The sequence below is a fragment of the Macrobrachium rosenbergii genome, chromosome 14, assembly GCF_040412425.1.
Source record: "Macrobrachium rosenbergii isolate ZJJX-2024 chromosome 14, ASM4041242v1, whole genome shotgun sequence".
Taxonomy (NCBI): Eukaryota; Metazoa; Arthropoda; class Malacostraca; order Decapoda; family Palaemonidae; genus Macrobrachium; species Macrobrachium rosenbergii.
Window position 1 is genome coordinate 17935893 of NC_089754.1, and position 23026 is coordinate 17958918.

At 47.3% G+C, this 23026-nt stretch overlaps 1 protein-coding gene across 1 annotated transcript in view; it reads right to left on the minus strand.

Annotated features, from left to right (window-relative positions):
* LOC136845743 (F-box only protein 7-like) overlaps window positions 1-22657 on the minus strand; it is a 61961-nt gene extending 39304 nt beyond the window's left edge. The window contains 1 exon segment of the mRNA XM_067115979.1: window positions 22398-22657. Coding sequence (XP_066972080.1) covers window positions 22398-22522 — 125 coding nt within the window. The 5' untranslated portion in view covers window positions 22523-22657.
* Between the last annotated feature and the right edge of the window lie 369 nt (window positions 22658-23026).

Genomic DNA, 23026 nt, shown 5'->3' on the forward strand with positions numbered 1-23026 from the left:
GCTGTGATAAATTACATATTCCCCATCAGTGAAAATAAACAACAAACGATGATGATCTTTCTGGTTAATTTATGAAGCATCTAACCTATTTCCTTCACACCAGTTTTCTCGTTCAGGTGTTTAGGCCTATAGCAAAATCCACAGTTCTTTGCAGCTACGCCCCATCCACTGCTTACGTCATGACCATTCCTTGAAGCTGATTGGTTGGCAATGGTTTTGGAAAATTGGTTAATCTGTGGTTCTTTTCATCTTCATTAGTTTAGCAATGGTTGTGTTATCAAGCTAAACTAAGTTCTGCTGATTATCAAAAGGAAATGTTATATTAGCCCCAGAAGTAAAATCATAATGCACATCTCCCTAAAAATGATAAAAAAAAAAGGAAAATATGATGAAGTCAGCAGTGTTCCATGATGCTGCAATGTTGTTTTTCATAAATGAGGTCCACCTGACAACGGAGGTGACACAGGGAATGTCTGTGTTTGAATCAGTGCACTTGAATTACAGGACAACGATAATTACCATCTGATATTGTCAAGCGTGTTCACCATTCTAAATTTATTGCAGAGACTGTCACAGAGCTGTGTAGACTGCCATTTCATATTGATTTCATGGAAATTTACTACATTTTAACAATAATAATAAATTGATTGCTACATTTTAATAATAATAAATTGATGTCACTGAATTTGTGAACACATTCGGTGGGATGACAAGCAGTGACTGTGCTCTACAAAACCAGGGTATGCCTATGTTTAGCTTAACATTAGAGTATGATAGGCTGTAAGTCATACTGGATATAATTTGCTGAGAATTTTCTAAAGGACATTATCTCCTTTCGAAATAATAGGATCATAAAAAAGATGCAGACCTATAATGCTCAATGTCTTTTTGTCGGTTTATGCAGCTTATGATGTTTGGATTATAGGCCTACCTTATATTCAGCTGTTTTATTGTGGTTATTCTTGTTTTTGTTGTTGTTGTTATGGTTCTTGTAGTGTCTTCGAACACTTTTTATATGGTAACCTGACATTGCAGAATAGCATAGACCTATTCATAAAATACTAGTGTAAAGAATTATATGGCTGCTATTGTTAACTGAAATTGTCATTTGTTTTAATTAATCAAGATCTTATGAATATAGTCTATGCTAGAATATTCTCCTAACAACAGAGAGAGAGAGAGAGAGAGAGAGAGAGAGAGAGAGAGAGAGAGAGAGAGAGAGAGAGAGAGAGAGAGAGAGAGAAATTTACTGATACTTATGTATCCTTTTGTCCAACAGGGTAATCTACAAGAACGCCCCCCAATTCAAATGAATCATGGGCTGCTCACAGACAGGTTTGGGTCATCTCATACATGTCTTTTTCAGCTATCATTTATTTTTTTCTTATTTCATTATGCATCTTATGATGCCGTCCTACCATAGCCTTCATTTTCATAGAAATGCTACAGTAGCCTTACATTTAATATGTTAGCCCTTTCGTAAATATATTTTCTACATAATTTATTGAGAGCAGTTTGATAGTTGTGTGTAAGGCTGAGACAGCCCTATGATCAGTCTATATGTGCCATCGGATACATATTAATTAAAACTACTCTATTTCTAACACATACGGGAAGAAAACTATTTCCAATAGGAAATTGGCGTGCAAGCCTATGCCCTTCATTGCCTCAACATGTAAGAATTTGATGTGTGAGCCTATGCCCTGCCACTGCCTTAAAATATAAGAAATTGGCTGCATAGGCCAATGCCCTGTCACTGCCTTAAAATATAAGAAACTGTAGGCCTATGCCCCATCATTGCCTCAGAATGTAAGAATTTGATGTGTAACCCAATGCCTTGTCACTGCCTCAAAATGTTAGAACTTGAAGCGTAGGCCTATGCCCTGTCATTGCCTCAAAGGCCTACGCCCCTGTCATTGCCTCAAAATATAACATTTTTTAAAGTAAACAGTATTTTTCCTAACTATACAAACCCGAGGTCCTTTACATAAGGAATTACTTTCAGCTTAGGCTGGAAACGGCCGTTGAACTTTCAAACAAGGTGGTTAGGCGGTTAACTACCTTCCGGGAGGCGGGGGTACTGCCTGCCTGGATGTGAACATTCCAATTTGCCTTTCGGCCCAGGTATCAGATTGATGTGGGCATGAAATGTAATGCATAGGGCCTTGGGTTTGTACAGTTAGGAAAAATATAATTTACTTTAAAAAACTGTGATTTGTTCCAACACGATATACAAACCATTGGTCCTTTACATTAAGAAGACTCACTGGTTGGAGTTCACCACACTTTATGTTCCCTTCCTGGTCGATAGAGAGAGGAAGGGAAAACTGCCTCTGACAAAATGATTGAGTTGTAAGAAACGAGGGATCAATTGTCAGACTTCTGGGTCCCTTTGCATGAAAGAGGAATCGTCAGTTCATGCAAAGCAGGCTAGGAAGAACTTGAAGTCGGTGACATTAAGACAATCACAAGCATTGGGTTTGTCTTACTGTCATGGTCTCCTTCCCCCCCTTGTAAGGGGAAGGAGTGGGGTTGCTTCTATAAACCTGAATGGAAAATAGAATGGGAGCTCCTGTTGGGTGCTTACCTGCATCGACCGCCAGATCCAGCATGTAACAGCACGTCCGCTCCCTGCCCATGGGAGGAGAGTCAAGATGGGGAGAAAGAAGAGAGGCCAGTAACTCCACATTCATTCTCCCAATCACATCTGTACATCTTAGGCGAGATGCAACCTGTCCTGTTAGAGGAACCAGGTTAGCTGCACAACTTGTTGAGCAGCCACCACAGGACCAAAGGAAAAAGTGTCTAAGGACTTGTGAGCAACATCCCGGAGGTAGAAGGTGAAGGTGGTCTGTTGGGACCACACACCTGCCTTCAACATCTGAAGAACCAACATGATATTTTCATAATAAAATAAATTTTTGAACATACTTACCTGGTAGTTATATATATAGCTTAAGTCCCTGACGTCACGGCAGAATTTCAAAACTCGCGGCAATCGCCGACAGGTAGGTCAGGTGGTCCACCCGTGCGCCCTCTATCCAGGTATCTGGAACCACATCAGGTATTCCTCAGATCTTCCATGCCTCTTGTCTCTAGAGGGGAGGAGGGTGGGAATTAAATTATATATAACTATCAGGTAAGTATGTTCAAAAATTTATTTTATTATGAAAATATCATTTTTAAACATCTGACTTAACTGGTAGTTATATATATAGCTGATTGACACCTTTGGTGGAGGGTCAGAGACAGCCAGTATCGTTGGAATTGACAAAAAAAAAATTGTAAAACCAACTCAGGGTTCCTACCTATTAAGGAAGCAAATTTGAAGTTTTCCTGCCTCATTCTGTCTGCATTCCTTAAGAGATCCAGCAATCCACCCAGGGGCTGAAAATCTCTAGGGGCTGTCAACCGGTGTATAACCTCTATGTGACTAGACCTCCTTGAAAAAGAAATACCCTTGTTCCGGGCGCTAGTAAGGAACAAAAAAGACCACCTGACCAACAACACAACAAACTAACAAAAAAACAACACATATGCTAATGATTGCGGAAGACTGCGTCCAGCCTTCGCAAACAACCATAAAAAAATTCCTTCATTTCAAGAAAAGAGAAAAAGGGTATAGGTTTATGGTATAGCAGGGTAGATCCTTCACCCACTACTACTGAATTAGCCGCTACAAATGGGCCAGAGAGTGTAGCGGTCTTCATATACAGTCTGAACCTGTTTGAGGTAATGCAAGGCAAACACTGACTTGCTTCTCCAGAAAGTCGCGTCTAAAATACTTTGTAAGGATCTATTCTGTTTAAAAGCCACAGAGGTTGCTACTGCTCTAACCTCGTGTGTCTTAACCTTAAGAATCTGTAGATTAGTTTCATTAAATTCAGAATGAGCCTCTCTTATCAAAAGCCTGATAAAGTATGATAACGCATTCTTAGACATGGGTAACGAGGGTTTCTTGACTGAACACCATAGTGCTTCTGACTTACCTCGTAAGTCCTTAGTCCTCTCCAGGTATGTCTTCAGAGCTCTTACTGGGCATAGGAGTCTCTCAATCTCTTTACCTGTAATATCCGACAGGTTTGGGATCTCGAACGTTTTGGGCCAGGGTCGAGATGGAATCTCATTCTTTGCAAGAAACCCAAGTTGCAAAGAGCAAATCGCATTGCCTTGTCTAAAGCCCACGGACTTGCTGAAGGCATGAACCTCACTTACCCTTTTAGCTGTGGCTAAACTGATCAGAAATAGAGTTTTTAGGGTAAGATCCTTAAAAGATGCCTTATATAAGGGCTCGAATCTATTTCCCCTGAGGAAGTTCAAAACGACATCTAAGTTCCAAGCTGGTGAATCCTGGCCTTTCTCTTTGATGGTCTCGAAGGATCTGATAATGTCCTGGAGATCCTTATTGTTGGAAAGGTCTAAGTTTCTGTGTCTAAACACAGTAGATAACATACTTCTATATCCCTTAATAGTGGAAATAGAAAATTTAAGCTCCCTTTTAAGGAAGAGAAGGAAGTCTGCTATTTGAGTCACAGAGGTACTGGAAGAGGAAAAGAATTTTTTCTGCACCATCCTCTAAATACTTCCCACTTGGATTGATAAACCTTGATTGTTGAGGACCTCCTTGCTCTTGCAATTGCGTCAGCTGCCGCCTTGAAAAGCCTTTAGCTCTTGCAAAGTTTCTTGATAGTCTGAAGGCAGTCATCTGTAGAACTTGGAGGTTTTGGTGATATCTTTCCAAGTGGGGTTGTTTGAGTAGATCTACTCTGAAAGGCAGTCTTCTCGGGGAGTCCACCATCCATTCCAGTACCTCTGTGAACCATTCCTTTGTAGGCCAGTAAGGAACTACTAGTGTCATCCTGGTCCCCTTCGTGAGTTACGAACTTCTGCAAAACTCTGTGAATGACTTTGAACGGGGGAACGCGCATACACGTCCAAGTTGGACCAATCCAGCAGGATAGCGTCTATGTGAACCGCTTCGGGATCTGGAATGGGAGAACAGTAGCTTCCAACTTTCTCGTTTGAGCTGTGGCGAAGAGGTCTATGCAAGGTCGGCCCCAAAGACGCCACAGTTTCTTGCAGACGTCCTGGTGAAGCATCCACTCTGTCGACAGAACCTGATTCCTTCTGCTCAACATGTCTGCCCTCACATTCTTTTCGCCTTGAATAAAGCAGGTAACCAGAGTAACATCTTTCTCCTTCGCCCAAAGAAGGAGTTTTTTGGCAGTCTCATAGAGAGAGTATGAGTGAGTGCCTCCTTGATTCTTGATGTAGGCCAATGCCGTCTTGTTGTCGGAGTTGACCTGAACTACTTTTCTCTCTACTAGGTATTCGAATTTTATCCAAGCCAGAAGGATAGCAGTCAGTTCCTTCTGGTTGATGTGCCACTCTAACTGATCTTTTGTCCACGAGCCCGAGACTTCCATCTTTCCTAGTGTTGCTCCCCACCCCGAGTCCGACGCGTCGGAGAACAACACTAGGTCTGGGTTCCTCTGATGCAAGGAAAGTCCCTCTTGAAGTTTTAGGGGATCGTTCCACCATTCCAGGTAATGTCTTATTGGTTGTGAAATGGGAATACACTTTGTTTCTAGTTCCTTTTCCTTGTCCCAGTTCCGATTCAGATGGAACTGTAACGGACGAAGGTTCAGTCTTCCCAAGGAGACAAACTGCTCTAGAGAGGAAAGGGTCCCCAGCAGACTCATCCATTCCCTCACCGAGCAAGTTCGTCTCCTTAGGAATTTCTGAAGTTTTCCTAAAGCTTGTTCTGTCCTTGATAATGACGGAAAAGTCCGAAAAGCTTGACTCTGAATCCTCATCCCAAGGTACTGAATCTCCTGGGATGGGATCAGCTGAGACTTCTTTTTGTTTGTAAGGAGTCCTAGATTCTCCGATAATTGAAGAGTCGTCCAAAGATCCTCCAGGCAGCGAGCGTAGGAAGGAGCCCTGAGGAGCCAGTCGTCCAGGTATAGGGAGACTCTGATGCCTCTTGTGTGAAGCATTCCAGCTACGTCTTTCATTAGTCTCGTGAAAACCTGCGGGGCAGTGCTTAGGCCGAAACACAGGGCTCGAAATTGGAAGGTTTCTCCCCCGTGCATAAACCTCAGGTATTTTCTGGAGCTGGGGTGAATGGGAATATGGAAATACGCATCTTGAAGATCCATAGACACCATCCAGTCGTGTTGTCTGACTGCTGCTAGAACGGATTTTGTTGTTTCCATCGTGAAGCTTGTCTTCTGGACAAACATGCTGAGAGCGCTCACGTCTAGCACCGGTCTCCATCCCCCCGAGCTTTTGGGAACCAGGAACAAACGATTGTAAAAACCTGGAGATTCCGTATCCAGAACTTTTTCTATAGCCTGTTTCTGAAGTAGTAGAACAAACTGCTGCTGCAGAGCCTCCGCTTTGATTTTCGATCGGTAATTGGCCGAAAGGTCTACCGGCCTTGTAGCTAAAGGTGGCTTCCTGAGGAGAGGGATCTTGTACCCCTCCTTGATTAATTGAACGGACTATGGGTCCGCTCCTCTCCTCTCCCATTCCATCCAGAAGTGTGTTAGTCTGGCTCCAACTGCTGTCTGAAGGAGAGTCTCTTCAAACTCTGCTTCTCCCTTGTCTATGGTTTCTTCTTGTAGATCTTTTGATCGTAGATCTTGAATTCCTTCTACTTGAGAGTTCTTCCTCGAAAGGGCTGAAATGCAGGAGCTTCTCCTCTACTTTTCTGAGAGGTGAAGCTAGAAGGTAGAACTTTCTTTGCAGTTTTGGTGATTAGGTCTTGTGTTGTTTTTTGAGCTAAAGCTGAGGACACCTCCTTCACTAATTCCTGAGAAAAAGATGTGTCGAGAGAGGGGCATAAAGAAGTTCTGCCTTTTGGATGGGAGTAACTCCATTGGCAAGGAAAGAGCAAAGATGATATTTTTTAATAAAATAAATTTTTGAACATACTTACCTGGTAGTTATATATATAGATCTTAAGTCCCTGACGTCACGGCAGAATTTCAAAACTCACAGTCCAATCCCGATTGAAGGTATGTCAGGTGGTCCACCTAGGAGCAGAAGACCTCTATCCAGGTATCTGGAACCACACCAGAGAAGGTATTCCTCAGATCTTCCATGCCTCTTGTCTCTAGAGGGGAGGAGGGTGGGGAATTAATTATATATAACTGATCCCAGTTAAGTATGTTCAAAAATTTATTTTATTATGAAAATATCATTTTTAAACATCTGACTTAACTGGTAGTTATATATATAGCTGATTGACACCTTTGGTGGAGGGTCAGAGACAGCCAGTATCGTTGGAATTGACAAAATAACAATTGTAAAACCAACTCAGGGTTCCTACCTGTTAAGGAAGCAAATTTCGAAGTTTTCCTACTTCATTCCATCTGCATTCCTTAAGAGATCCAGCGATCCACCCAGGGGGCTGAAAATCTCTAGGGGCTGTCAACCGGTGTATAACCTCTATGTGACTAGACCTCCTTAAATATACCCTCGTTCCGGGCGCCAGCAAGGAACACAAAAGACCACCTGACCGAATAACACAACAAACTAACAAAGTGCAAAAAATTTACTAATGATTGCGGAAGGCTGCGTCCAACTTTCGCACACAATCATAAAAAATTTTCTCCATTTCAAGAAAAAGAGAAAAGGGTATAGATTTAACCCTTACAGCAGGGGTAGATCCCTCACCCACTACTGAATTAGAAGCTACAAATGGTCCCAGAGTGCAGCGGTCTTCATAAACGGTCTGAACCTGTTTGAGGTAATGTGAGGCAAACACCGACTTGCTTCTCCAGAAGGTTGCATCTAAGATACTTTTGTAAGGATCTATTCTGTTTAAAAGCCACCATGGAGGTTGCTACTGCTCTAACCTCGTGTGTCTTAACTTTAAGAATCTGCAGATTGGGTTTCATTAAACTCTGAATGGGCTTCTCTTATCAATAGTCTGATATGAAGAAGATAACGCATTCTTAGACATAGGTAACTGGGTTTTTGACTGAACACCTAAGACGCTTCTGACTTACCTCGTATTCCTTAGTTCTTTCCAGGTATAACTTGAGAGCTCTTACAGGACACAGGAGTCTCTCTATTTCCGTACCTGTGATATCCGAAGGTTCGGGATCTCAAACGTTTTGGGCCAGGGTCGAGATGGAGTCTCATTCTTTTGCGAGGAACCCAAGTTAAAGAGCAGAACAAATTGCTTTGCCTTGTCTAAAGCCCACGGTTTTGCTGAAGGCATGGACCTCACTTACTCTCTTAGCTGTGGCTAAACTGATCAAAAACAGAGTTTTTAGAGTAAGATCCTTAAATGATGCCTTATGTAGAGGGTTCAACCTATTTCCCATAAGATATTTAAGAACGACATCTAAATTCCAAGGGGGAGAATTCTGGCCTTTCTCTTTAATGGTCTCGAAGGATCTGATAAGGTCCTGAAGATCCTTATTGCTGGAAAGGTCTAAGTTTCTGTGTCTAAAAACGATAGTTAACATACTCCTATATCCCTTAATCGTGAAATAGAAAAGTTAAGTTCCTTTTAAGGAAGAGAAGGAAGTCTGCTATTTCAGTTACAGAGGTACTGGAAGAGGAAATAGAATTCCTTCTGCACCATCCTCTAAATACTTCCCACTTGGATTGATATACCTTGATTGTTGATGACCTCCTTGCTCTTGCAATTGCCGTCAGCTGCCTCGCCTTGAAAAAAACCTTTAGCTCTTGCAAGTTTTTGATAGTCTGAAGGCAGTCATTTGTAGAACTTGGAGGTTTTGGTGGTATCTTTCCAAGTGGGGTTGTTTGAGTAGATCTATTCTGAGAGGTAGTCTTCTCGGGGTGTCCACCATCCATTCCAGTACCTCTGTGAGAACCATTCCTTTGTAGGCCAGTAAGGAACCACTAGGGTCATCCTGGTCCCTTCGTGAGCTGCAAACTTTTGCAGCACTTTGTGAATGACTTTGAATGGGGAAAGGCGATACCGTCCAGATTGGACCAATCCAGCAGAAAAGCGTCTATGTGAATCGCCCGGGATCCGAACAGGGAGAACAGTAGGCTTCCAACTTCTTCGTTTGAGCTGTGGCGAAGAGGTCTATGCATGGTCTGCCCCAAATCCGCCAGAGGCTCTTGCAGACGTCCTGGTGAAGCATCCACTCTGTCGATAGAACTTGATTCCTTCTGCTCAGCATGTCTGCCCTCACGTTCTTTTCGCCTTGAATAAAGCGGGTAACTAGAGTAACCCCTTTCTCCTTTGCCCAAAGAAGGAGTTTTTTGGCGGTCTCGTATAGAGAGTAGGAGTGAGTGCCTCCCTGATTCTTGATGTAGGCCAACGCCGTCGTATTGTCGGAGTTGACCTGAACTACTTTTTCTCCACTAGATCTTCGAACTCTATTAGAGCCAGAAGGATAGCAGTTAGTTCCTTTTGGTTGATGTGCCACTGTATCTGATCTCCAGTCCAAGAGCCCTGAGACTTCCATCTTTCCCAGTGTTGCTCCCCATCCCGAGTGATGATGCGCCGGAGAACAACACTAGGTCTGGGCTCCTCTGATGCAGGGAAAGTCCCTCTTGAAGTTTTAGGGGATCGTTCCACCATAGTAAATAATCTCTTATCTGTTGTGAAATGGGAATACACTTCCTGTTTCTAGTTCCTTGTCTCTGTCCCAGTTTCGATTCAGATGGAACTGCAAGAGGACTGAAGGTTCAATCTTCCTAAAGAGACAAATTGCTCTAGAGAGGAAAGGGTCCCCAGTAGACTCATCCATCCCCTCACAGAGCAAGTTTGTCTTTTTAGGAATTTCTGAAGTTTTTCCAAAGCTTGTTCCGTCCTTGATGTTGACGGAAAAACCCGAAAAGCTTGACTCTGAATCCTCATCCCAAGGTATTGAATCTCTTGGGATGGGATTAGTTGAGACTTCCTTTTGTTCATAAGGAGTCCTAGATTCTCCGACAGTCGAAGAGTCATTCGAAGATCCTCCAGGCAGCGAGTGTAGGAAGGAGCTCTGAGAAGCCAGTCGTCCAGATATAGGGAGACTCTGATGCCTCTTGTGTGAAGCATTCGAGCTACATTTTTCATTAGCCTCGTAAAAACCTGAGGAGCGGTACTTAGGCCGAAACATAGAGCTCGAAATTGGAAAGTTTCTCCCCTGTGCACAAACCTCAGGTATTTCCTGGAGCTCGGGTGAATGGGAATATGGAAATACGCATCTTGAAGATCCATAGACACCATCCAGTCGTGCTGTCTGACTGCTGCTAGAACGGACTTGGTTGTTTCCATCGTGAATCTTGTCTTTTGAACAAACACGTTGAGAGCGCTCACATCAGCAGCACGGTCTCCATCCCCCCGAGCTTTTGGGAACCAGAAACAGACGATTGTAAAAACCTGGAGATTCCGGATCCAAAACTTTCTCTATAGCTTGTTTTTGTAGCATCAGAACAAACTGCTGTTGCAGAGCGTCCGTTTTCATCTTCGTTCTGTAATTGGCCGAAAGGTCTACCGGCCTTGTAGTTAAAGGTGGCTTCCTGAGGAAAGGAATCTTGTAACCTTCTTTTATTAATTGAACGGACCATGGATCCGCTCCTCTCTTCTCCCATTCCAGCCAGAAGTGTGTTAGTCTGGCTCCAACCGCTGTCTGAAGGAGAGTCTTCTCAGACTCTGCTTCTCCCTTGTCTACTGCTTCTTCTCGTAGATCTTTTGATCGTAGTTCTTGAATTTCTTCTACTGGGAGTTCTGCCTCGAAAGGGCTGAATAACAGGAGCTTTCCTATAGTTTTCTGAGAAAAGAAGCTAGAGGGTAGAACTTTCTTTGCAGTTTTGGTGATTAAATCTTGGGTTGTCTTTTGAGTTAGAGCTGAGGAGACCTCCTTCACTAATTCCTGAGGAAAAAGATGCGTCGACAGAGGAGCATAAAGGAGTTCTGCCTTTTGGATGGGTGTAACCCCATTGGCAAGAAAGGAACAAAGATGTGCCCTTTTCTTCAAGACTCCCGCAGAAAAGAGAGCTGCCAATTCGTTGGCTCCATCTCTGACAGCCTTGTCCATGCAGGACATAACATGAATGAGGTCCTTGGTGTCTGAGTCTAATAATGTCTCGGTCTTCTTACCCAGAGCTCCCAGAGTCCAATCTAGGAAATTGAAGACTTCGAAAGCCCTAAAAATTCCTTTCAAGATGTGATCCATTTCCGAAGGGGACCAGAAAACCTTGGATTTTCCCATTGCAGTCCTCTGAGAGGCGTCAACCAGAGAAGAGAAGTCCCCTGGAAGAGGCAGGAACTCCCAGGCAGGATCTTCTCCAGTCTCATACCAAATGCCAGACCTTGATGTAAGCCTAGCTGGAGGAAAAGAGAACACTGCTCGTCCTTGATCCTTTTTGGACTTCATCCATTCTTCCATAACTTTCAAGGCTCGCTTGGAGGAACGAGACATGATCATTTTAGTAAAAATAGTCTTCTTTGGTGTCTTCCCGAGAGTAAATTCCGAGGGAGGAGAACGGGGGGCAGCAGGTACGAAGTTGTCCGGAAAAAGCTCCGTAAACACTTTCATCAACTTCTTCAAGTCTGATGAAGGAAGTTGCGATCCTTGCTCCTCTTCATCGGAAACTTTCTCGAGGAGAACATCTGGAGAAGGAAGAAGATCGTCGTTGTCCTTCGCTCCCTCCGAAAGCTGTACTGAAAACGAGGTAGCGGCGTCCTGTCTACTATCTGCTGCCTCCAAAACAAGAGAATCCTCAATCAAAGCGTCTTGTGGATAACGGTCTTGACGCTCGGTATCCTGACTCCCAACTGTACGAGTATCCTGGCAGCCAATATCATGACGCTTAGCGTCCTGGCGTTCAACTTCGTGACGCCTATCGACCCGGCGTCCAGATTCTTGACGTTCGGCGTCCCGGCGTCCAAGCTCTTGACGCTTGGCGTCCTGGCGTCCATCTTCCTGCACTACTCGGGCGTCCTGGAGGCTAGGCTTCTGACGATCGTCGTTCTTTCCAACCTTAAGGCCGCTTGAGAGCTGGCCGCCCGTGCGACATCTGTCAAAAGCTTCCTGAGGCTGACGAGAACTGATCGAGGCCCTTAGAGAAGGAGAAACATTCTTCCCTCGTTTCTATGCTAAGCCGCCCCTTTGAGTCACTTGAGCACTTCTTTGTGACATCGGGCAGAAGTTTCCTCGGTAGCAGACGAACAGCTAAAGGAGGAGAAAATTTATCCGCCCTTTCTGCAGGTTGGCAAACTTGTATAAAGGAAGACAGTTTCTGATGCATCTCCTTTAATAGAGACCATTGTGGAGCTTCCTTCTGCTGATAACTGACTGGAGAAGGCAGCTGCTGTTGGGAGCCCACCCTCAACTAATTGAACAGATTGAGGAGGGCAGTTCTGGGGAGAATTCCCAATTAGAAGGAGAGGGGAGCGTGCTTCGGGAAGAAAGGGAAAAGCTCCCCAAACGTTTTCTTGCTGCCAGGCGTCTTGGTTGAAACGAGCAATTTCCGCCTGCACTTGGAGGGGAGCTACCTTCTGAACTAAAGCGTTCAGGACTGCTCCAATGACTACACAAACGTCTCAGAGGAGCCTGAGAATACTCAACACGGTGTCCTCCTTCAACATATGGGAACTTCCTCTTAAGAGGTTCAGACTCACAGACTGACGCCAGCCCCGTTTGGGGACTGAGTCCTCAGAAGAAAGAAGAACAGTGACATTAACCTCGCCTTTCCTATGGCGAGGGTGAGCGTCCTGGGAAGCGTCAGCACAGGAACAGGGCTCGAGGGGACGATGCTCGGGAGCTAAAATCTCTCGCCTCCCTTCGCCTGTCGACTTTCCTTCTCCCAGGGGTCCTGGGAGCTTGGAAGAGGTCCAGGGCTAGAGCACGACAGATCCGAGCGGCCGCACCCTCCACTTCACTAACTTTATCACCAACACTTGCAATTTCTAGATCTCTCATATTCGACCACAATTTCTCTCTGTCTTGAGCGAGGGATTCAACACGTTGGCCAAGGGCTTGAATGGCCGCCATCATATCCTTGAGGGATGGGTCTTTACCTGAATCAGTAGGGGGATCAGGAACTACCACTACGGGGGAATGATCAGAATGTTCATTAGTCCGGGACAACGAGTCATTAAAATCCTGGCTACCTTTGGAAGAGCAAGACAAAACACTCTTGGCTCTTCTGAGCCGGTCCCTTTCAAGTTTCCTTACGTAGCGGTTATACTCGATCCACTCTCTTTCAGAAAGACCCAAGCACTCATCGCATCTATCCTGTAACTCACACCTCTTGCCCCTACATTTCATACATACCGAATGAGGATCTAAAGAGGCTTTAGCTAGCCGAGTCTTACATCCCTTAACACACATTCGTACACTCGAGGAGTCAGACATGGTAGCAAATCCAAAGAGAGATCAAAATACAAGTTCCAAGGGTCAAAACCAAATTAACTATTAAAGAAAGTCCAAGTACAAAATCAAAAAAACAACCAAAATAGCCAAAGTGTACTTCACCAAAATTTGAAAAAAAAACACGGGCTGAAAGAGTGAAATTCCAAACGATGTCACCGTAATGGCGGCAGGGAAGATCTGAGGAATACCTGGTGTGGTTCCAGATACCTGGATAGAGGGCGAATAGGTGGACCACCTGACATACCTATCGGCGATTGCCATAAAAGTTTTGAAATTCTGCTGTGACGTCAGGGACTTAAGCTATATATATAACTACCAGTTAAGTCAGATGTTTAAAAGTGCCCTTTTCTTCAATACTCCCGCAGAGAAGAGAGCTGCCAGTTCGTTGGCTCCATCTCTGAGGGCCTTGTCCATGCAAGACATGACATGAATAAGATCCTTGGTGTCTGCATCTAATAAAGTCTCAGTCTTTTTCCCCAAAGCTCCCAGTGTCCAGTCCAGGAAGTTGAAGACTTCGAAAGCTCTGAAAATTCCTTTAAGGAGGTGATCCATCTCCGAAGGAGACCAGAAGACCTTGGATTTACCCATAGCTATTCTGCGAGAAGCGTCGACTAGAGAGGAGAAGTCCCCCTGGGAAGAGGCAGGAACTCCCAGGCCAGGAGCTTCTCCTGTCTCATACCAAATACTGGATCTCGAAGCAAGTCTAGCTGGAGGAAAAGAGAACACCGTACGTCCTTGATCCTTTTTAGAGTTCATCCACTCTTCCATAACTCTCAATGCTCGCTTGGAGGAACGAGACATTATCATTTTAGTGAAAATGGCCTTCTTCGGAGTTTTCCTGAGGGTGAATTCCGAGGGAGGAGAACGGGGGGCAGCTGGTACGAAGTTGTCTGGAAAAAGCTCCGTAAACACTTTCATCAACCTCTTCAAGTCTGAGGAAGGAAGTTGAGATTCTTGTTCCTCTTCGTCGGAAACTTTCTCAAGGAGAACATCTGGAGAGGGAGGAAGATCGTCGTTGCCTTCCGCTTCCTCCGAATGCCGTGCGGAAACCGAAGTAGCGGCGTCCTGTTTACTAGTTGCTGCTTCCAAAACACGAGCATCCTCGATCAGAACGTCTTGAAGACTACAGTCCTGACACTTGGAATCCCGACGCCCAACTGCACGCAACTCCTGGCGTCCAGGATCATGACGCTTGGCGTCTAGGTGTCCAGCTGCAGAAGAGTCTTGCTCTAAATCTTGACGAGAACTGTCCTGGGCCAGCTAAAGGAGCGTCATGAAGAGCTTGGCGTTCGTTCGTCTTGTCCCCAGTCGTAAGAGAGCTCTGGTGTCCAGCCTCTGGACGTTTGCCCTGTAGAACGTTGTCTTGACGTCTAGCTCTTCTAGTCTTGTTATCGAAGGTGTAGAACGTTAGGTGGGCAGAACTTCTTTAGGAGGCGTCCTGCAACTTCTTTTACCTGCAGGCTGGCAAGCTTGCATGAGGGAAGAAAGTTTCTGCTGCATATCTTTCAGCAGAGACCATTGTGGAGCTTCCTGCTGCTGAGGACAGACTGGGGAGGCCGCAAGATCTAACGAACCCTCAACTAACTGAACGGGTTGTGGAGAGTGCTCTGGGGACGAGTCCCAATTCGAAGGAGGAGGGGGAGCGTGTACAGAAGGTAGAAAAACGTCTGACGTCTTCTTGCTGCCAGGCGTCCTGTTTGAGGCTGGCAAAATCCGTCTACACTTGGAAGGAGAACTACCTTCAGAACTGAAAGGGAAGCGTTCCGGGCTACTCCAATGACTACACCCCGGTGCTTGAGAAGACTCCAAACGACGTCCTTCAACAGAGGGGAGCTTCCTCTTGAGCGGTCTAGACTCGTAGGCCCGACGCCAGCCCCGTTTGGGAACTGCGTCGTCAGAAGACGAAGAGCACATATTAACCTCGCCTTTCCTATGGCGAGGGTGAGCGTCCTGGGAAGCGACTACAGGAACGCTCGAGGGGACGACCCGCTCGGGAGCTTAAAATCTCTCGCCTCCCTTCGCCTGTCGACTTTCCTTCTCCCAGGGGTTGGGGAGCTTGGAAGAGGTCTAGGGCTAGGAGCACGACAGATACGAGCGGCCGCACCCTCCACTGCACTTGCATTAACTTTATCACTGACACTAGCACTTCTTAGATCTCTCATGTTAGACCATAATTTCTCCCTGTCTTGAGCAAGGGAATCAACACGTTGACCGATGGCTTGAATGGCTGCCATCATATCCTTGAGAGATGGGTCTTTACCTGAATCAGTAGGGGGATCAGGAACTACCACTACAGGGGAAGGATCAAAAGGTTCATTAGTTTGGGGTAAAGAATTATCGAAATCCTGGCTACCCTTGGAAGAACAAGACATAGTACTCTTGGCTCTTCTAAGCCGGTCTCTTTCAAGTTTTCTTACGTAGCGGTTATACTCAATCCACTCCCTCTCAGAAAGACCCAAGCACTCATCGCATCTATCATCTAGTTCACACCTCTTGCCCCTACATTTCATACATACTGAATGAGGATCTAAAGAGGCTTTAGCAAGCCGGGTCTTACACCCCCTAACACACATTCGCACACTCGAGGAGTCAGACATGGTAGCAAATCCAAAGAGAGATCAAAATACAAGTCCAAGTGTCAAATCCAAATCTAACTAGTCAAGGAAAATCCAAGAAGGCAAATCCAAAAACGAGCGAAAGTCAAAGCCAAAGTGTACTTCACCAAAAATTGAGAAAAAACACGGGCTGAATGAGTGAAATTCCAAACGATGTCACCGGAACGGCGGCAGGGAAGATCTGAGGAATACCTGATGTGGTTCCAGATACCTGGATAGAGGGCGCACAGGTGGACCACCTGACCTACCTGTCGGCGATTGCCGCGAGTTTTGAAATTCTGCCGTGACGTCAGGGACTTAAGCTATATATATAACTACCAGTTAAGTCAGATGTTTAAAAATGTTCTTCCGGAATGCGAGGGATGGACCAATGCTGCGGACTTCGTGAGCTCTGGTACGGAGCATACTGGTGTCGTCTTCTCCAGCAGCAGAATACGAGCGTGACTGATCCCCATCCCCTCGAGTGTTTAACATCAAAGGAAAGTCCGTGCAGTTTGCCAACTCTCTTCACCGATGCCAGGGCCAGCAAGAAGACGGTCTTGAGGGTCAGATCCCTGTCTGACAACTCTCATAAAGGCTCGTACGGTGCACGAGTCAGGCTCCTTAGAACGAGAGTCACATCCCACGCAGGGGGCCTGGGGTCCCTGAGTGGCCAAGACCTTTCGAAGCTTCTCATCAGTAGAGAAATCTCAAAGGAAGAGGAGATGTCTACTCCTTTCAGCTGCAAGACTAGGCCGAGTGCAGCCTGGTAGCCTTTTACAGCTGAAACAGAAAGAAGCTTCTCTCAGCGAAGGAAGACGAGAAAGTCCGCAACCTGCTGAACAGTAACTCCAGCTGGAGAGATATCCCGTCCACAACACCAACCACAGAGGACAGACCACTTCCCTTGGTATAACTCTGCGGAGGATCGTCTGAGGTTCCCAGCCATCTCTGTTGCTGCACGACGCAAAAAGCCTCTTGCTTGCAGGAGATGGTGGATAACCTCCAGCCGCGAAGACACAGGGAGTGCACTGCCTTGTGGTACCGCTCTACGTGGGGTTGACACAGCAGGTTGGGCCAGGGGGGGGGGATCTCTCTCGGTGCCTCGGAGAGGAGAGCTAGCAGGTCGGGATACCACGGCCATTTGGGTGCTACCAGAATCATTCTGAGCTTCAGAGTGATCATCACCTGGCTGATCACTCTGCGAATCACACAGAATGGAGGAAAGGCGTAGATGTCAAGGTTGTCCCATGGGTGCTGGAACACGTCCTCCGCAGCAGCCCATGGGTCCAGTCCGACAGAGCAGAAGACCTGGAGTTTTCTGTTGTGCTGGGTGGCGAACAGATAGATGACTGGATGCCCCCACAGGTCGAACAGCCTTTCCACGACTTCCGGGTGATGGGACCGTTCTGTTCCCATCACCTGATTCTGGCAGCTGAGCTTGTCTGCCAGTACATTCCTCTTGCCTGGAATGTACCTGGCTGACAGCTCTACCAAGTGAGACATGGGCCACTTGTGCACCTGCATCGTCAACTGATGGAGCAGGAGGGATACTAGACCCCCCCTACTTGTTGACGTATGCCACTACTGTGGTATTGTCGCTCATCAGTACCACGGAGTGTCCCATCACTCGATCCCGGAACTCTTGGAGAGCCAGGAAGGCTGCCTTGAGTTCCAGGATGTTGATGTGAAGGTGCTTGTCATCTCAGTGCCACACTCCCAAAGTCAGCAACTCCTCCAGGTGTGAGCCCTATCCCTTGGTCGATGCATCCGAGAACAGCAGCGTGTCGGAGGGGTGTGTAGGGATACTATTATCAAGAGGTTCCTGTCGTCCATCCACCAGCGAAGGTCCTCTCTCACCTCCTCGGAAAGAGGGATGAGAAAAGCCTGGGGACTCGGGACTGGGACCAATACTGTACTCCTTTACTCTCCATTGTAGAGACCGCAGGTGAAGACGCCCATGAGGTACCAGCTTCTCCAGCAACAACAGGTGACCGATGACAACTTGCCATTGCCGGGCTGGCTGTTCCTGTCGAGACAGGAACAGCTGTGCTGCCTGCCTGAACCTGCTGATACGAGAGTCCAAGGGAAAGACTTTTGCTGCTACGGTGTCTATCAGCATGCCCAGGTACTTTATCCTCTGCTTGGGGGAGAGATCCGACTTCTCGAGATTCACCATGATCCCAAGATCGCAGCAAAACTTGAGGAGCCGATCCCTGTCCTGCAGCAACTGTGAGCGGGAGCTTGTCAGGACCAGCCAGTCATCGAGATACCTCAGTAGATGTAACCCGTGCGAATGGGCCCAAGCTGACACGAGAGAGCAGACTCTCGTCAACACCTGAGGAGCGGTTGAGAGCCCGAAGCAGAGCGCCCTGAATTGGAAGACCGACTCCCCGAGGATAGAGCAGAGGTACTTGCAAGAGGACGGACAAATGGGTATTTGGAAATATGCATCCATCACGTCCACCGTAAGCATGAATTCGTTCTCCCTGATGGAAGTGAGCACGGAACGCGTCGTTTCCATCGTGAACCGTGTCTGGCAAACGAATCGGTTCAGGGGAGAGAGGTCTATGGCCGGTCTCCATTCCCCTGTGGCTTTCTATATGAGGAAGACATGGCCGTAAAAGCCTGGGGACCGGTCTGACACAACTTCCATAGCACCCTCGCTCAGCATGGCTTGCACTTCTTGTTGAAGTATGGAGTCCTTTGGTGTTCCTTGGACGTATGTGCGGAGACAGACTGGAGAGAGGGTGAGGGGTGGCCGAGACCAGGTCCGGGTCAACCTGCTTAGACGGCAATGACCTCTCCAACGGCGTGTAGAAGCACTTCTGACGAGGCAGAGGATGGGGAAGTAGCTTGTTTGAGCGGTTCAATCGAAGTGAATTGTCCTGCCCAGACACAAGACCATTCACCTGATCAAGAACCCCCTCAGCAAGTGTGGACCATGGCAGCCCTACCAAAGCCTTGGGTTCCTTCTTGGGTCCCCAAAAGGATTCGAGGAGCGACGGATGATCCACAGACGAAGCTGTGGTCCCTTCCACAAGGTCGTTGCGCTGACGGATCAGCGCAATTGCCTCAGCAAAAGTCCTCTGTATCTTGGGGGTGTCCGCGTCCTGGGGAAGAGGACCCTTGAGTCCTTCCAAGGTGCAGTCCTCCCGATCTACTCTCCCTGCAGGAGGAGAACCTCGGCAGACCCCCGTGATCCTTCCTGCATCACGCAGGCATAATACATGGCCAAACCAAGGACCGAGCCAGGCAGGTACACCCCGAGGTAGAACTCTGGGGAGACAACTCACCGGAGTTCTTCCTGTCTGACTCGTGCCCCCTGGGAGGAGCCCAGAAGGTAGAGGGGACAGGCGAGGAGGATCAGGCACTCCCACTGGTCTTGCTGGCAGAACCAACAGGAGCAGCGGGCCAGGAGCGGTCACCAACCTCCGGTGGTGACGGCAACCTGCGCCAAGGAGAATGCTTTCACCTGGGCAAAGCATTCTCCCTAGGAGAGCGGAGCAGCTCACGCGAGTCAAGTCGCTCACTCGGCTCCCCCGAGCCAGGCTGGCCATGCGAACACGGTCGGGGACTGGGAGGAGTCAAGCACGCAGCTGGCTGACGAGAACTTGCACTGTCCTCTGGATGCGCCCCAGTCTTCTTCAAGTCTGAAACCTCTTGGAAAGATTGAGCAGGGGACCTCTTCTCTACCTCCCCAGGTGTCCGGACCCGAGTGACCGGTGCACCTTCCCGGGAACCTGGCTTGGTACTCGAAGAAGCACCAGCAGGAAGAGTCTGAGCACCTGCATGCTCGGATTCTTACTCCCATCCCAAGCCCGAGTCGGTACGGAGTACCAGATGGGGGTACTCAGGTCTCCTTAGAGACCCGGCGGGTACTCAGAGCGACTCGAGATCGAGTGTCTGACACGGTCCCGCTGGCCTTAGGAGCAGGCTTCTTAGGCGCAGCGGGGGCAGGGCAAACCGCGATCCACATGCCCTCGGCTCCCAATACGACTGACCCAGGGATCAATGCATCGGTTCCCTGGTCCGTGGACTGGAAAGAACCAACGAGAGATCCCACTGCCTTCCCTGTGGAAGGAGGCAGTCCCTTAGAAGTCTTGGTGCGCGACTTCTTGGGAGGAGAGAGGCAGGCCTCTTCTTCGGCTGGCGAGCCTCGGAAGAAGAAGAGGTAGCCAACAACGACACCTTCCTCGATCTCTTCTTCGACTTCTTCTTCGTCATCTTCCTCAAGATGGCAATCAGGTCCTCCATCCACAAAAAAGCAGCAGAAGGCAGGAGCAACCAGGGGGCCAGGGGAGCAGGTGCAACCCAGGTAGCGGAGACGGTGCTCCGGCCAGCAGCTACCGGGTTATGTGCAGCAGTGCGGGAGCCAGGAAAGCCAGGAGATTTAGCCAGGTTCGAAGGCCTGGGTGGCGCATGGGAAACCAGACTGGGCCGAGTGTCAGGAAAGCAAGGAGCTGGAACTGTGGTCATGAACGAGCATGGGTCAGCAACAGGAGCAGGCATCAATAAGTAGGGCACCGATGAAGTTACCATGTGCGAGGGGCCAGGCAGGGATAATGGGGCCAGGAAACCAGGAGGCAGCACCATAGAGTGGAATGTAGCAGGAGCAGCCAACACCTGAGTGTCCAGGTGCGAGGCCACCGTCACAGGCAGCTTACCAAAAGACAACATGGTGAAGGTCGTGGTGGTGGATGAGGTGGCTGCGTGGGTCGTCACCGGAGTGGTTGACAAATGGGACACCAGACCCTCCAGTGACGGAACACCAGAGGCAAGATCAGGTACCTGGCCAACAGAAGATGCTTCCACCCCCAAGCCTGAGGACAGAGTCGGGTCAAAGAGGGAAGCCTCTACTCGCTCCGGGGGAAAAAATTCGCCTCCGGACGAGGATAGGTGCCAGAGAGGATGTCCTGAGTGACTGCTCCCCCGCGCCCTTCCACACCCAATGAAACGAATGAGGAAGGGGAAGGGGAGTCCTCACCCAAGAGAGAGGTAGCAAGAAGGGGAAGCTTGCCAGGAGGGAGAAACGATCCCGACAGATCAGCCACACCAGGAGTCGTCAGGGGCATGTTACCCTCGGATGACGCCTTGGCAGGCTTCCTACTGTATTGTCTCCTCCCCTCAAACTTTGCCCACTGCTCGGCAGACCTGAAGCAACACTCAGCACAGGGCGAAGCACACGAACACACACAAGTCCCCAGCAGGTGGGGCAGAGGGCATGCAGGGTCCGCATCAATGCTATATCTAAATGAATTACACTTTTTGCCTCCCACTCCAGTACGCACACGCTGGGGGAAGGAGGGATTCAAGGACTTATCCTCATTCATAGAAAAAGAAAAAAGAAAGTTCCCACCGGGAAAAGCTCAAAGCAGTCAGGCAGAGAGCGAGAAAACAACGTCCGCAGTCTTCGACAGCAGACACCAAATTGGAATGATTACATCCGGGCAGGCGGTACTCCCACCTCACGGACGGCAGTTAACTGCCTAACCACCTTGTTCGACAGTTCAACAGCTGTTTCCAGCCTATGCTGAATGTAATTCCTAATGTAAAGGACCAACGGTTTGTATATCATGTCGGAACAAATATCTTTTATTGGAGATATCAACTGCAAACCTAACAACTCAGGGAACTCAAATCTGTGGTGTCATCATTCACACAAACAACATTACCAAACAGAGTCAAATCCGTGCTGGTAATCATATGGACTGTTAATTAATATGACTTCATTACCCTTTCGAGAGCTAGCCAATCTGTGGATTTTGCTATAGTCCTAGTTGTTTACCAAAGCTTTGCCTTGATTTACAAGCCTTTTGTTACTGGCCTTGGTTATCAATGGAAGTAACTGTTAGGCAATAATATTGCAGAATAAGCTAGATGCACACAAGTTGTTCTGCTTCAAGCAATGTTATGTTGGGAGGGTTATGGAAGGGCCCAGCATCCTGGGGTAGGTTAGGATACACCTACTGTACGTTGAAAAATAACAGGTAGCCTAGTAGGCAGAGTAGAGAGACAGGATATTCTGTGTTACTTGAGGGGTTGAGGGTGGGCAAAGCCCCCAGCCAGGTAAGGGCATCGTGCTCCAAGTGAGGTTAGGAAGGTCTGATTAGGTCAGGACATGGCATCCTAGGAAAGGTTAGGATTGTCTCCCTATTCTGCATCCGCTCCAGAATATCTTTGATTTGCTTTGAAGCAGGCCGCTACCCACAGGTAGTCCAACAGACCTAACGTACAGTAATTCTCCTGCAACTGAACCCGTTAAACTACACTAGCCTAGGGTAGATCTTAGCCTATGCTACCCTATGTATGTAGCCTAACGATTTTATACAAGCTGTGTCGACAACAAGGGCAGAAAACAGAACATGACCCATTATCATCCACACAAAGATCCAAATAACCTAAATGACAGACAATTGGTGTTCAAGTGTCACTTTTCACCTACCTGACAGTTTGTCCGTAAGAGCTCGAGATGAACTCTCTCACCTTGCTCTTCAGGTTGCCCAGCGTACACGGCTCGACATTGATAACAAACTTCTGCGTGTTTGTATATTTGATTTTCAGTCTCATTTTCTTGCTAACTCGGACAGAATTTCTTAATCAAAGATGAGTTCAGGCAGGAAACATTACTGATGCGTACACAATCTGTGGGTCTGAGATGGCATCCATATCTACGTGATCATGACAAGTAAGTAGTTGTAGTAGTAGCAGTAGTGGTTAGACGGATTCGGCTCTAAAACGGCTCTCTGGTCCGTTCAACTTTAATTTTGGTTATGCTTGTTAAAGCTTATTTTCTTTATGATACCATAAGTTTTAGATAAATTCCTTCATATTTTCCATTCCATATCTAGACAAATCTCTGAAAATTAATACATTAATTAATAGTGAATCTTTGTCTTCCGGGTTGACTTCTGCATGGCGCTGGTGCCTAGCCCCTGAGCGCCTACACCACAAACACAGAAATAGGCGCATTGTCGTGTTAACATTCTCATGACCTTGTCCGACTGTCCTGAAAATTGCCACGTTGCTACTCTTCTAAATCTTATACAGAAAATTAACAAATTACAAATTTTT